This window comes from Temnothorax nylanderi, unplaced genomic scaffold (genome assembly GCF_030848795.1).
Source record: "Temnothorax nylanderi isolate EJ_2023f unplaced genomic scaffold, tnyl_v1.0 TNYL_tig0404_pilon, whole genome shotgun sequence".
Classification (NCBI taxonomy): domain Eukaryota; kingdom Metazoa; phylum Arthropoda; class Insecta; order Hymenoptera; family Formicidae; genus Temnothorax; species Temnothorax nylanderi.
The window spans coordinates 40,350-55,362 of NW_027249466.1; the positions used below are offsets into that span (position 1 = coordinate 40,350).

General features: G+C 40.0%; 1 protein-coding gene and 1 pseudogene across 1 annotated transcript; one reads left to right on the top strand and one right to left on the bottom strand.

Moving 5' to 3' along the window:
* The first annotated feature begins 2,430 nt into the window (after window positions 1–2,430).
* On the top strand, window positions 2,431–4,636 carry LOC139782324 (uncharacterized). Its single transcript, XM_071721316.1, has one exon. The coding sequence runs from the start codon at window positions 2,583–2,585 to the stop codon at window positions 4,338–4,340; it is 1,758 nt and encodes a 585-aa protein (XP_071577417.1). The 5' UTR covers window positions 2,431–2,582; the 3' UTR covers window positions 4,341–4,636.
* A 5,471-nt stretch (window positions 4,637–10,107) lies between these two features.
* On the bottom strand, window positions 10,108–11,266 carry LOC139782322 (uncharacterized; annotated as a pseudogene).
* Between the last annotated feature and the right edge of the window lie 3,747 nt (window positions 11,267–15,013).

The following is a 15,013-nucleotide window of genomic DNA, read 5'->3' on the forward strand; positions in this document are numbered from 1 at the left end:
TACTTTGGTTTAAAAATGCCCAAGATGCAAACATGAGAATTCTCCGTTGGAGATTGAAATTAGCAGAATATGATTATGATGTAGAATACAAGGCAGGAAAAACTAATGTTAACGCCGACGCTTTGTCAAGAAATCCGGTAAATTTCGGAGAAGCAGACTGCAACATAATTAATCATAAAAAACTTTTAAATCCGAATGATCCCAGAGATGCAGAAACAATTGCTAAAATGTTAGAAGAATCTGATGAGGAGGAGGACGAGGATTTCGATCTATACCTTTCAGATGACGAAAAAATGGAAGATTTACCACCTAACGATAACCCACTTGATAGAAACAAAGATTCTATACCTTTTACGCAGGAAGAACTGCGTGAGCCACCGAAATCGGAAATTGTAGAAAAAGCATTAGTCCACGATCCTCCTAATTATAATAGAATACAAACTCGAAGCCAGACAGCGAAAAATACGCAGCAAGAAAGATCACAGGGTCAGGGAGATGAAACCGAGGAGATAGAAGATAGAAACGATCCGCCAGACAAGGAAAGCGACTTTGAAGATAACGAAATAGACGATAAGGAAGACGAATCTAGCGAATCTGGCGTCCCAACCAATGAAAATAAAAACCTACGGATAAAACCTACCATTATTAATAATCAAATACTCAAAGGCAATATAATAGAAACTCGTAATTTACTATTTTTACGTAAAGACAATGTGGCATACTTTGTCGACACTAATGGGAAACCATTAGATTCTGGATCACAAAAGCTATTCGAACGAAACGAGATCCCACGTTTAAGCCCGCTTACCTTAGGTGAAGCAAAGGCCGTAAAGTATAAAAAATACTACCACATAGCACTACCCATCAGTGAAGGACAACGGGAAGGCCCAACAATGACCCTAACGCAGATTACCACAGTTATAAAAAACTTACAAGACGTAGCCGATAGACTAAAATTAGAAACACTCAGTATCGCAAAGACAGATATTGTCAACAATGTACCATGGAATAATATAAAATCCGTCTTACAATTAAATTTTACTAACTCAACAACCAAACTAATCATATGTAACGGATTAATTAAATACCCTCCTAGAGATCTCCGTTCTATTATAATCGGTGAAATGCATTGTTCGCCTACCGGAGGACACCGAGGCGTTACAAAGACATATCATAGAATTAAACATAAATATTATTGGGAGAACTTAAAATCCGACGTTCAACAATATATACAACAATGCTTACAATGTCAATTGAAAAAATTAGTGCGAGTAAAAACTAAACAACCTATGATAATTACTGACACACCAGGATCTTCTTTCGATAAAGTAGCGATGGATATCGTAGGACCCCTGTCCAAAACCGAAAGAGGCAACGAATATATTTTAACCTTACAAGATCAATTAACTAAATTTTGCATGGGAGTACCCCTACCAGATCAAACTTCCGAAACAATAGCGGAAGCCTTCGTGGACAGATTTATTTGTGTATTAGGGGCACCTAAAGCAATATTAACCGACCAAGGAAGAAATTTTATTAGCGATTTAATGAAAAAGATTGCTAAAATATTCAGAATTCGCAAATTTCGCACAACCGCCTTTCACCCTCAATCAAACGGATCGTTAGAAAGATCACATCATGCATTAGGAAAATATCTTAAACAATATGCCAACGAACAAAAGCAGTGGGATAAATGGATTAGTCTTGCGATGTTTAATTATAATACTTGCATACACGAAGCAACGAAACATACTCCATACGAATTAGTTTTCGGTAAAATAGCAAGAATTCCATCAAACGAACCTCTGGCTCTAGAAGATAAATTAGCTAATTACAACGAGTACTTAATAAATCTCGTCACGCAACTTCATACTATACAGACGAACGCTCGTGAAAACGTCGTCGAAGCTAAATTCAAATCCAAGAAACACTACGACAAAAAAATCAACCCTCGAACCTTCAAACCAGGAGATCATGTTTTTCTACTAAAGGGACCTAAGCCAGGTAAATTCGGAGATCAGTATACAGGGCCCCATGAAGTTCTGGAAATATTAAGCAAAAATAATATAAGAATTAGAATAAAGAAAAATAGCCGAATTGTACATCCAAATCGGTTACGAATCTCCCACATTAAAATAAATAAATAAATAAATAAATAAATAAATAAATAAATAAATAAATAAATAAATAAATAAACAAATAAAGAAATAAACAAATAAAGAAATAAACAAATAATGTAAATCTCCCATACTAAAGTATATTTAAACAATAAATATTAAATAATTCAAATAAACAAACAATTAATAACATTTCAGATGGATCCCTGGACTAAAGGAATAACCGCAATATTAATAATAACCATATGGATACGCCAAACTTACGGAATAATAGGATATGACTGTACTTCTCCAACTACAAACTTAACGACTTTATCACTAATAAACGTTGAAGATTGCGATATTCCACTACCAAAGGTCAATTCTAGCCAAGTCTTCATACAATTATTGCAGTTCAACGAATTCGAATCTGTAAAAGTGATACAATGCAAGGTAGAAATCGATCGTACGATCCGGAAATGTGGAATGTTTTCTCATAATTCGGACGTTCTAAATGGAAAATATGCATATATACACGAAGTGACCAGGGAGGCCTGCATACGAATGCATTATTATGGAACTCTCGAATTTAAAGGAACATACATAGTGGCACTAAAATCTAACCAGACCACCAGTCGCCCGGCGATCTTAACTGGCGTTGTGGACGCCGATGGAAAATGTTCTGGAGGATCCTATTCAGACCTTTACGGAACGTGGACAAATGTTCTCGTACAGGCAACTGTCACAATCACCCTGCAAGATTACTTCGCTAACGTTAAACTAAGCACTAACCGTATACATCTTAGATCAGGAGTGGCTTGTGATTTTAGTACCGCCAGATGCACCGACATAGAAGGAGGAAATACCTTTTGGGAGCCCATACCTAATGACTCCTGTAAATTCACTTCATATAGCATCTTATATAGAGGTTACGCGGAAAAGGTAATCGATAACGTAAACGAGCACTCTCAAACCGCTTATACTGTGAATGCAGACGATACAGTCTTTGCTTTAACCAGCACCGGGAAAGACTTAGCGTGTGGATATTCGCTCATTCGAACGGAGCACCCAAAATTAGTAATTTGGGAAACCTCACCTGAAATGGACATTGCTAAACGAACCGGCCGTGTAGAAAATCTCGACCTTTTTACTTACATGAATTCGAAATTCGTTTACGTAGAAAAGCACATCCGTAACCAGATTAATCAACTGTACAGGAACATCTTACTACAACAATGTAACCTTGAGTTAAAAATGTTGCAAAACGCTTTAGCAATAGCTACACAATCTCCCGACATCTTCGCCTATCATTTTATGAAGGGACCTGGATATATGGCCCTCCTAGCAGGCGAAGTAATCCACATAATAAAATGCGTTCCAGTCGAGGTAAAATTAGTCCACACCCAAGAATGTTACGAGCAACTCCCAGTAATGTTTAATAACAAGACCTCCTTCCTAACGCCTCAAACGCACGTACTACTACGGCAAGGAACACAAATTAATTGTAATTCTTTCGCACCTCCTATGTATCTTTTGGGAGACTCTTGGTATAAAATTACGCCAAGGCCAATAGAAACACTAGCACCTACGGTCATAAAACCCATGACCAAAACTACCTGGAAGTACACTAGCCCTGGAGCACTCGCTACCAGCGGCATATACACACAAAAGGATCTGGAAGATCTAAAGGACCACATAATGTTTCCCGCCGAGAGACCCGCTGTCCTTAACACCGTAGCAAGAGGAGTAATGGGAGAATCAACCGTGCTGAGTGAAGGCTCCTTCGCCAACCTAATCGACGAGGTTTCGATCGAAAAAATTGCACTCTCAGCCTGGGAAAATTTCTGGAGTAAATTTTTGATCTTTGGCAATATTAGCGCTGGCCTGCTTGGAATATATCTTTTTATAATAAGAGCCATTAAATTAATATTAGATACACTTGTGCATGGATATGCTCTTCATACAGTATATGGGTGGTCGATATATCTAATAGGAGCAATATGGGACTCGTTAACTCACCTTTTATTACATCTGGGACAAGGAAGGCCTAAAACCACAAATGTCAGTGCCCCGGCTCCGAAAGACGATCCTGAACAAAAAACATCAGCTAGCGCGCCACTCCATGATCTCGAATGGCAGGCAAATGTACGACCTGTCGAGCCAATTAACGAAAAATCCGAACACACCTATCCTCTCCTCCCTTTGAAAGAAACTCCCACCTACACTTTTGAACTTAAAGGCTAATAAAAATAACAAACTAAATAAACTTCTCCATCCTCTGGATCAACCTTGCCTCTTTGAATCGCATGCTACGACATGCAAGAGACTTAATATCAAACTAAATTAAACTTCTCTACCCCTTGCATCAACTCTGCCACTTTGAACCGCATGCTACGTCATGCAAGAAATCAAACAACAACATTCCTTTGTAGACATGGAAATTCAGCATATCAACACCCGGCTATTAACCCGCGGGCCGCTGAAGGTCAAAGTCATCAAGGTGGACTCGCCTGTTTCCTTCTGGGTCCACATCGAAAAGGCACGGGAGGATCTTGACGATCTCATAGATGACCTGACGCGAAGGATGACGCGGAGAGGCCATCTTCTACACGATCGGCCTGACCATGTACATCCAGGCGAGGCGATCGCCATCCACGAAGGGAGGCAGTGGCAAAGGGGGATAGTACTCCGAATCGACAAGGACAGCATCGTCTCAATCGCCTTACGATACTGGGGGCGCGTTGTCCAGAGGCCCATACACGAAATCTATATATTAGAAGACAGATTCCGTGACCTCGAATCGGCAGGCAATCCGTTGCGGGATTGCAAACATCCAGCCTGTAGGGACAAAAAAGAGGTGGTCCCGTAGGGTCAATGGACTAGTCAAACTTCTCATAGAAAGACGGAGCGGATGGCTAAAGATCCGCAAGGCGACGAAATTCGGAGACGAAGCTACACTCGTCAGCTTCAGCCCAGAACCCGAAGGCGAAGACGAGATACGTGATCTCGAGGGGCTGCTAATACGGATGGGATGTGCGGCACCCAGCATTTCGGAGGAAAAATAAAAAAAAAATATATATATATATATATATATTAAGAAAGAAAGAAAAAAAAATAATTTTTTTTTATATATATATGATTAAATTTTATATACGTAAATCACGAATAAGGCCTTGCATATATTTCTCTTTAGATTTTACACATATGTATGCGTATATAAATATAGTTTTTTCTTTCTATAATCTTAAGTCACAAACACACTATTGTCTTATACTCCCACGACTTCTCCTTAGTATTATAATTTTACACACACATATATATATGTATGCGAATACATATATATATATATATATATATATATATATATATATAATAAAATAAAAGTAAATAAAATAAAATAAAAAGGAAGGAAACATATGTATATGTATGTGAAAAGAGAGAGGAAGAAATGTACGTATATGTATTTTGTTGTATAAGATTATGTAAGTGCGAATACGCATAAATGGATAATGTATATGTGCATATGCGAGTACATTCCTTTCTGAAATCTCAAATCGCATACACTCTCTTGCCTTAAGTTTAACGTATTTATATGCGTGTATACCTTACTATTTTAGTATCTCTTTAGTATCTAATAGTAAAATCATAAACATTACGAGTTACCTTATATGTGAAAATGGTCTTGCGCAGGCAATAACGATATTCCCTTCTCTTTATTTTCTTCAATTGCAAAGATTTTTATTATTCATAATAATATTAAATATAATTCCAATAAGATAAAAGGATTTTATTACAATTACATACCTCACGAAGGAATAAAGAAGGAGAAACAAAAAAAAAACAAAAAAAAAATATGTATTATATTATATTAACTCTCACTCTGTAAAAGAAAGACGAAAGAATTAAGGAAGGGGTTTTGGAGGTCGCCTATTTCTTTCCTCTTTCTGAAAACCAAAAGATGCACACAAATGTGAACCTTTCGGTATCTAAATCTTAAGATCGATTAAATTATCGACCGATGGAAATCGGCTATTGCAAATATCTTGCTAAACTCCCAACATTTATTATCTTAACCGTAGTTCTAGTTCCACAAATCGTAATAAGTTTTGTTCTCTTTTTTTTTTTTTTAATTCTATTTTATTATCTTATGTTTTGACCTTCACTATCATAATCTTTATCTCATAATCTCAACTCTAAAATTTGTAACAAATTTTATTTGTATTTTACGTTGTATCCTAGACTATAAATAAGTTTTGACATGCAAGTATCCCTTTAATTTTCTTACCTTCTATAATCTCACTACGATTCCTTCTTCCTAAGATTTTAAAATAAATATAATGGCGTAGGTAGTTTTAAACAATAGTGTGAGGATGCTTTCCTTCTAAGTGGTATATACTTACAACGACAAAAAAAAAAAAATAAATAAATAAATAAATACAAGTAGCATAAAAATAAAAGCCACCTGACTGTCAATTAAGTACGAGGTTCCGGCACATTCCCCTCCTTGAATTATCTAATAATAATAATAATAATAATAATAAAATATATATATACCGATTACCAACGGCACCCCGATGAATTATTCCGTTCGAGAATTTCATCTATTTTATTGTAACTTGCCACCATTGCTATACAAAACGGCTGCTAGATGAAAACCAGCTAGCCCCTCGTCGTTCTCGGCGATCTAATCCATAAGGATACCATGCCGAACCAGACGGGTATATAGCAATCCAGCTATAATTAAATGGCAAGTTAAACCTGCGATATGTCACAAATATATTAAAAATTGTCAGCAAGCCAGCAAGGCACACAAAAAAAACACAGGTAGTTTTGGGGCTACCGCATGGGTCAGTTGAAAAACTGCCACAAAAAAAAGGGGACGCCTCGGGACGGACGACAGCCACGTGGACAACCCATTCTAGCTAGTAATGGCACCATTATTGCCCCATTAAAGGAAGGAAAGACAGCCTCACACAAACCGAAATCTTGCGCGTTACGAATAGCATTAAGACATTATCAAAATAAGTAGGAAAATATATATGCGTATACATTAAATATTTCTCTTGCGTTTGAATGTGCATGTAATCAGAATTATCATCCTCTAAAATCTTTGATCTAACAATCTGATACATGCACATACAGGCAACAGCATAACCTAGAAGGACGAAAGAATAAAGGACGGATTTATGGAGGTCGCCTTTTTTTTCTTTCCTCCTTCTCTAAACAGAAAAACGGAAATCGTTTCTCAATCAATTAGTCTGCAAATGTGTGTTATACACCCCAACATTTGTCTAAGACGGGGGGTGTTACGTCCTGCAGACTCCACGATTCCCCTTTTTCGCGAGAATTCTTAGGTACCTAAGATAGCCCTAGGTTTAAGATAAGTAAACTAAGCGCAGACGGTTATCGATCGGCAAGCGAGGTTTGATCTCCTCGCATTCCTTTTTTTTACGATCAAACTGCCTATTTGCTTGAGGAACTAAAAGCAACCTCCCAGACGAATTCTATCAGTTGTCTGGCCCACCCGGCGACATGACGCGCGAAAAGGGCCTTAGTCGCAGATAAAATTGGTAAAAATCTTTATTGCATCGAGCGAGGTTTGCTCGTACGATGTTTCCGACAAACAGAAACAAAGCCTAACACGTGTTCTAAAATACACATGGTGGAAGTTTCTGTTTGCACTTAAGATCGAGAGGTATGGATCGTCTGTTAACATAGGAACAGGGTCGCGAGATAAATAAGGACCCCTAATAAAAAGAAAATCGGCAATAGTCGAAAACAAATGCGTCATGCGACACTGGGAGAAGCGATGAGTTGCACCCCCGATAGGACGGTGGGGGTCTTACGAGGGGACTCACCAATGGAAAACCGGAAAAATCGATAACCGTCTCTAGCTTTCTAGGATAGGCGAAAACTTAAGATCTGGGTCTTGGGTGAGAAACGTCTCGCCCAATAGAAAACCCTCTAGATAAAAATTAGAAGAATCCCACCAACCAAAAGTCCCAAAACGAAGACCAGACACCTCCCACAAGGAAATCCACCCTTTCCACCCTTGGAACTTTCCTATAAAAATCGCGACTTTAAGCACTTACTGTCACTTCCGATCCGGCACGAGACAATTCACTTCTGAGTTCATATACTCATCCCAGTTTTCGTTAAATATTAAAGACGATTTTGTTGTTCGGCATCCTAAAAGAATTGCGAGTAAATTCTGTGCGCGCTAAGTGTCACGAACCACCCTCACTAGCGACTAGGCGAGACCTGCGGTCAGCACCAGCCCCGACAGAGATCCATATATACCCATACACCTGTTTCATCAAAAAGTAAGTCCTGTACACACACACACGTATATATATCGGCTCCCCTTCGTTTATATATTCACGGGTTAGGGAAGTCTCTCAGTTAAAACCTTCAACTATTTTTAACCCTATTACTTCCGAATTAGCCGATCTATCGGTAGATCCGCCATAGTCTTTCTCTATTGCTTTGAGTTAGCTGACCCGTCGGTGGACCAAGGTATGTTGCTTTGAGTTAGCTGACTCGTCGGTGGACCGAGGTATATTGCTTTGAGTTAGCTGACTCGTCGGTGGACCAAGGTATGTTGCTTTGAGTTAGCTGACCCGTCGGTGGACCAAGGTATGTTGCTTTGAGTTAGCTGACTCGTCGGTGGACCGAGGTATATTGCTTTGAGTTAGCTGACTCGTCGGTGGACCGAGGTATATTGGTTTGAGTTAGTTGACTAGTTGGTAGACTCGAGCCACTCCTTGGATCTCCAAAACCTGAGGTGACTTCCCCCCAGTTGGCGGCTTTTAATAATTAACAATCCGCTAACTTGTAGTGGATTCGGCCGGTCCCATCCATGAGAAGTCGCGAAACGCCGCGAGACACGAAAGACGTCGTCAACATAAGCGGGCGCGAAAGGAGGTCGAAACCCAAGGATCGGAATTTCCCCAGGAACAAGATAACCCCGGTCCTCCGCATCTCGCCATTCCACCGCTTCCACCAGCGTTTACGGAGGAGCCCTGTTGTTCATCACGGGAGAATCGCCCCGTTGCCGCACCCCGTCGCGTTGTCCTACCCTCTCGCCTCGTTCCCGCACCTTATCGCCCCGTTTGCCGCGTCCGCCCTTTCCGCATACTCCCCGTTAGACCCAATCCCCCTCCTTCGGTCGAACACAGGGTACCATCCCCGACCCCCTCGACCGCCTCCACCATCGACATCGATGAACCTAACCCTCCCGAAATAGTCACCCTAGATTAACAATCATTTCTTTTTTTTTTTTAATCCATAAAATTCTTGTCCCTCTGTTTTCACTCCCCAAACTTTTCTTTATATTTAGTTCTTAATGTCGACTTAAATTTCAAGTACTCATATACACCACACACACACTTAATCAAATCATTATGCTATTCAATCCCGATCTCGATGTAATAATAGCGGGCAGGATGTCCACTTCCAAATAGATTCCCCCTCAAAAGGTTCTGCCCGATCACCCCCGCACTTATGTAACACCCGCGAGAAGTACACACATGTACCTTAAACATACACTTCCATTGTAAAATGCTTTCAATCTACCGTTTAATTTGCCTAGTTCTCACCTATTGTAATATCGACAGATTACTTAACTTAAATTTATAATAAATATTTTATTTATGTTAAATACAAATTTCCATTTATTTATAATCTAAGACCTAACTCACTACTCATCTCCCTCTCGAGATTGCACGAGGTCCGATCCCGAGTTAAAGGGATTAAATTCCTTGACTCGAAAAAGGACCGACAATCGCACCGCTCACGGAAGGCGTCTTAGCGTCCCTACAAACGTTGACCCTTCCTGAGTCATAAAAGTGCGTTCGGGCTCGCGCCACGCGCCGCAGAGCGCGTACCTGCGAGCAGTATTCTTAAGCTTCGAGTTACGTCCTTCCTTACCCCGACCCCACTGGTTAGCCTTTCCTTCGCTTCCCAGATTTTCTTATCCTAATCCCGGGGTTGGACGTAACAGTTGTATCGCTCATTTTTGTTGGTTATTTATCCATGTCTTCACAACTGATGCAGATCGATTTTGTATACAAGGATTTTTTGCAATAACTTCTTGGATCGCTTTTATAGAGGGTAATTTTCCGTTTGTTATGCAATCGGCAAAGTATTTCATGACAATTTGTTTTTCTTCATTTGTTCATCGGACACGTTTAATACGACCATATGGTGGAGCTGTAAAAAAATGTTAATAGTATATTAGTGTATAATATTAATATTAATGTACTACATTATTTTTTAGAATATGTACAGTTAAATTAAATATGATTAGTTATATTTAGATATGATATACATGAGTATTAGGTTTTTGTTATATTCTAAACATATTAATAGAAAAGTTACTATTCTTGTCGATAATTACATAAAATATTGTGGATTTGATGTTGACGAGAAAAATGAATAGAAATATACGTTTTGCTTTTTTAAAAAAGTTTAGTTGACAAATAGTCACTTAAATGAACAAGTTACTGGAATCGTTCAGCTGTATTTTCTCCTATCTTTCTTATTTCTGACTTTATAATTCAAGATGTCTGACGTATATATTGCCCTAAGTTTATATAAAAATAAATATACGTATTATTCCGTTTCTTCGCACTTTTACGAGTGTTTTTTACTGATTTGTTACTATCATTGTGGATATTAGATTCCACTTCATAGGATAAACTTGTGTCATTCTCTACTGAAGTTTCTCCGTTTTTATAACTACTATCTGAATCACCACTTTCGTCGTCATTGACACCTTGTGCTTTCTCTAATACTTGTGACATCCGTACAATATCTCTACTTACAACGGGTTGCCTATAGATTTCTTTATGTATTGCTATGGCATGACCCATATGTTTTGGTAGATCAGAAACATCATTTTCCGATAAATCTAACGCTACACTTATTGTAGCAACATGTTTTCTAAGACCCGTCCCACGTAGAGTCCATGGTCGTTTTGCACCACATGCCGTGGAAAATTGTCGCATCAATTCACAAGCATTTAAGTACTTAAAACAACTTTTGTTGTATCCCGGAATTCCAAATAAATACGGATTTGTAGTAGGTACACGAGTATTATGTCGATATTTTAAAATCAATTTAATACATTTCAATAATTGAGCTGATAGTAATACAGGAACAGTACGCATTAATTTTCCGCGTACAGTAAATCTTACATAATTTTTTGCAATTTCTCGTGCTGCACCTGACAGAGATGGGAATAAGTCTTCGTCTGTGCTCTCTGTAATTTGTACATAGCTCTCAAAATCTTTAATGAGAAGGTGTTCTATTTCGCCCGCTCTACGACGATTGAATAATTGCACGGACGTAAGAGTTACTTTTGCTAGTTCCAGCCAACTATTATGACAAAATGTTTCCTTTAACATCTCACACAGAGATTTACGTTTATCATCAAGATAATTACGAAGCTTTATGATATCGTCCATTGAAGGAAGTTCTGTTTTTTTACACCTTCTATTCTCTTCCTGCGCTTCCAAAGCGGCTCTATTAACACTAGTAGGAAAATCGTCGACGAGAAGAGCAAGAAATTCTTCAGTATTTTTCTTTGTTTCGTAATCTTTCTTCTTTATACTTTGAGTAATCAAAAGATTTCCTACTTTCTTAAGTAAAGTTCCCATTAGTTGTGGTGTCGTTGTTACTTTATAAGTATTTGTGCTATTGTCAAATGCAGACATCTTATTAACTGCTTTGATGCTATCTTCGTAAAATGTAGGATGATAAATTGACGTCATGTCAGTAACTTGAGTGTTTAGGTCTTTCATTGCTTTTAAGAAACAACCAAGGTATCTAAGATGTGAACGAATTAATTTATGCTAATATTGTTTGCGATATTTCCGGCATAATCTATTACCAAACATAATAATCAATTCGTCATATTGAATCATACGTGTTATTTTATCTTCTCTGAGTGCAGGAAAAACTACTTTTCGTAATGTTTCTTCTGCAACAGGATTAATACGTCCAACAATTGCTCTGCCCATAACTAACACAGATCTAGTTTGTTTACTAGAGTGACCTGTGCATTTTCTAAAATGGCGTCTGATGCTACTCTTCACAAAAAATCCCTTGCATTTTCCACAAGCTGTATAGTCTTTTGCGCCTTTTTTCTTATTTTCTTGAGGGCGCCTTTTTTTTAACTTTGGGGAAACTCATCATGAGTACCCCCACTCCCGGGGAGGGGTGAGCGGTTATGCCGGACTCCTACCGGCTAAAAACCCAACGTGTGGCCTACCCTGGATGTTTCGGAGGAGCGCCCGGGAACTTGTTAACATTGCATCCGCGACGCCCCTTCACCCAGACCCCGAAGGGTCGTCTACCCCCCAGGTGGCCCCGCGGGCAGACCCCATAGCCCGTCTCGATCGCACGGAGCCCCCCAGGCCCCCGTCCTAAAACGGGGGTGCTATTCCTAAACCGGCGACAGGTACCACAATCCCCATCGCCGCGCCCCCTAGGGTGTTGTGTGGGGGCGGAGTCGGGGCTCAAAAATCCCCGCTTGAGTCCCGGCCCCCGCACGGTCGCAAAGGAGGGGAATAAGAGTCTCTGTGGAGAGAAACCTGTCCACCCCTCCCCCGGGCCGCGGCTCAGGAGACCCGACCCCGGGCATAGCCCGGAACCGGATTCCCCGGCGGGCCGGGAGGAGCACCCGTGGCGGGGACCCCGTGGGGACCCGCCCAAGCCCACCCCGACCCACTACGCCTGCCTATTGTCAGGATGGAGCGGGAGGAGGCCTGGAACCCGAGGGCTCCCAAGCCATTTCCTCCCTCCCCTCCTCTTCTCCCACTTCAGGAACCTGTGTTCCTTCCAGAGGGGCAGTCTCCTTCTCTCTAGGACTCCGCCCCTCTCTCTTCCCATTTATCGGGCGGGAACACCCAGCCCCCCCCCCAGCCGATGCCCAGCCGGCAACCCCAAATCCGCACAAAGCGGACATTTTGAGGCCGCCGCAGAACAACGGCTAGCTCGGTGGCCGCTGATCCCGCAACGGTAACACCGTCCGCTGCGGTCCACTGAGGAGGTGCACCTGGCCCAGACGTTGAAACCGCCTGTCAAAATACAGACGGCTTCATCGACTCCATACGTTACCGCGATGACTACCCAGAGATCGAGCCAAAGCACGGAGGGACGAGAGGCGACACCGACGAGAGAACCCGTAAAAACCAAAGCGGCAACTAAATCCTTAGACCCGCAAATACGTTCCTCGACTCCCATTCCCGAGGTTGATCCAAACGACCACGATACTAGCCTTGATATCACCATTCCACTGGAAAGCAGTGACAGCGAGGTGCCAGACGCGGAACAGCTGATGCAGAGCAGTCAGCTGATCGAGCCGGACAACGCCGAGACGTCGGAGACGCAGCAGTAGAGGTTGGTCGACGAACTGAGCGAGTGACTCTTGTCACTATTGAATTATTCTAATATATTCATATATTCTTTTGATTGAATAATAACCGAGAGCTCTTCCAAACGAGCTAAATAGTATAATGATGACTAGATATAGTTTCGTTACAATAAGGATAACGTCACACGTAGAAGGTGAAACTTATCGCGTGATCGTAATGCACGATCATAATTATTTCATAATTTTGACAAGACTGATAGAGCGCGATAGCTCATAAGGATGTACGGAGCATCCGACGATTATATTTTATTTTATTCGACGTTTAGAGTCGAAATTGATTATTTTAATATTATTTGGCCAGAAAGGAGATTTCGCGACGAAATAGGCCAATAGCGTAAAGCGACGTCTATTAAAGACATTTTTCGATAGATTCGCGTAGAGTGAATCGAGACGAGTCCAAATGTGATCGATATACCGTAACTTTACCATCAGACGCGAGTTAAGCGCGATCAACTGATTAATCGATAAGAGGATAAATTCGCGCGGATAACGATAGATTTCGATCATTCATGGTTACCAGACATCAGATAAATGTCAATTGTCGATTTAGGATCGATATTTACAAAATTGACACTTTTCTATAAAAATCTTTAGTTTGGATAATTTTGATAAAAGAAGAGCATGGACACATTCGTATCGTCTCAAGGAACGAGCCTATATAGTTTATTTCTAAGAAATCGCAATATTTCGAATTTTGACACTTTTGGATCGACTTGGCCAATTGTGATGCGATTTAGCGAAATAAGGTTTTAAACGTCTAGTTAGATCCTAGAGAGACCGCCTGTATAGTTTATTTGAGATTTTTAACGTTATTTAAAGATTTCACCCCTTGGGGGCAACTTCGCCATTTATGATGCGATTTTGATTTTTAAGGGCTTAAACGATTTGTCTAGTCCCAGAGAGACTGCCCATACACTTTAATTTCGATATTTTTCATTATTACGAGTTTTCACCATTTAGGGTGCACTTTGTCAATAAGCGACCGATCGAGTTGCGAATCGTCTTAAACGATTTCTAATGATCCCTGGAGATGATCTATATAGTTTAATTCCGATATTTTCGATTATTTAAAGATTTTTAATAAAATGGTGAAATTTGTTGTTAAGTCGAATTATGATGATTCAACGATATATACGTGTTCCCTAGGACACATGGAAAGATAATCTGACGTTACTTATGCAAATTTCATCATAATTAAGAAAATGACCATTCGGGGTCAAAACTCGTATTAAGTGATTTTTTTAAGTTTTTATTTGATATTTGTGTTCAGAGGGACCAATCAAAGTCACCTATGGGAAAAAACTTTGAATTTTTCCATAATTACGGATTTTCACAAAATTTTGCAAAATTGTTAGTTATCGAATATTTTCGTGATATTTCGATAGATTCATGTTCAGAGGGATGTGAGAAACCATCCTGTGTTATTTAAATTCAATTTGGGGCATTAATTAAGAAATGCACTCGGTAGGGTCAAAATCCG

Bases quoted from the DNA above. Each gene is read 5' to 3' on its own strand.
- LOC139782324 (XM_071721316.1), top strand. From the start codon at position 2,583: ATGTTTTCTCATAATTCGGACGTTCTAAATGGAAAATATGCATATATA.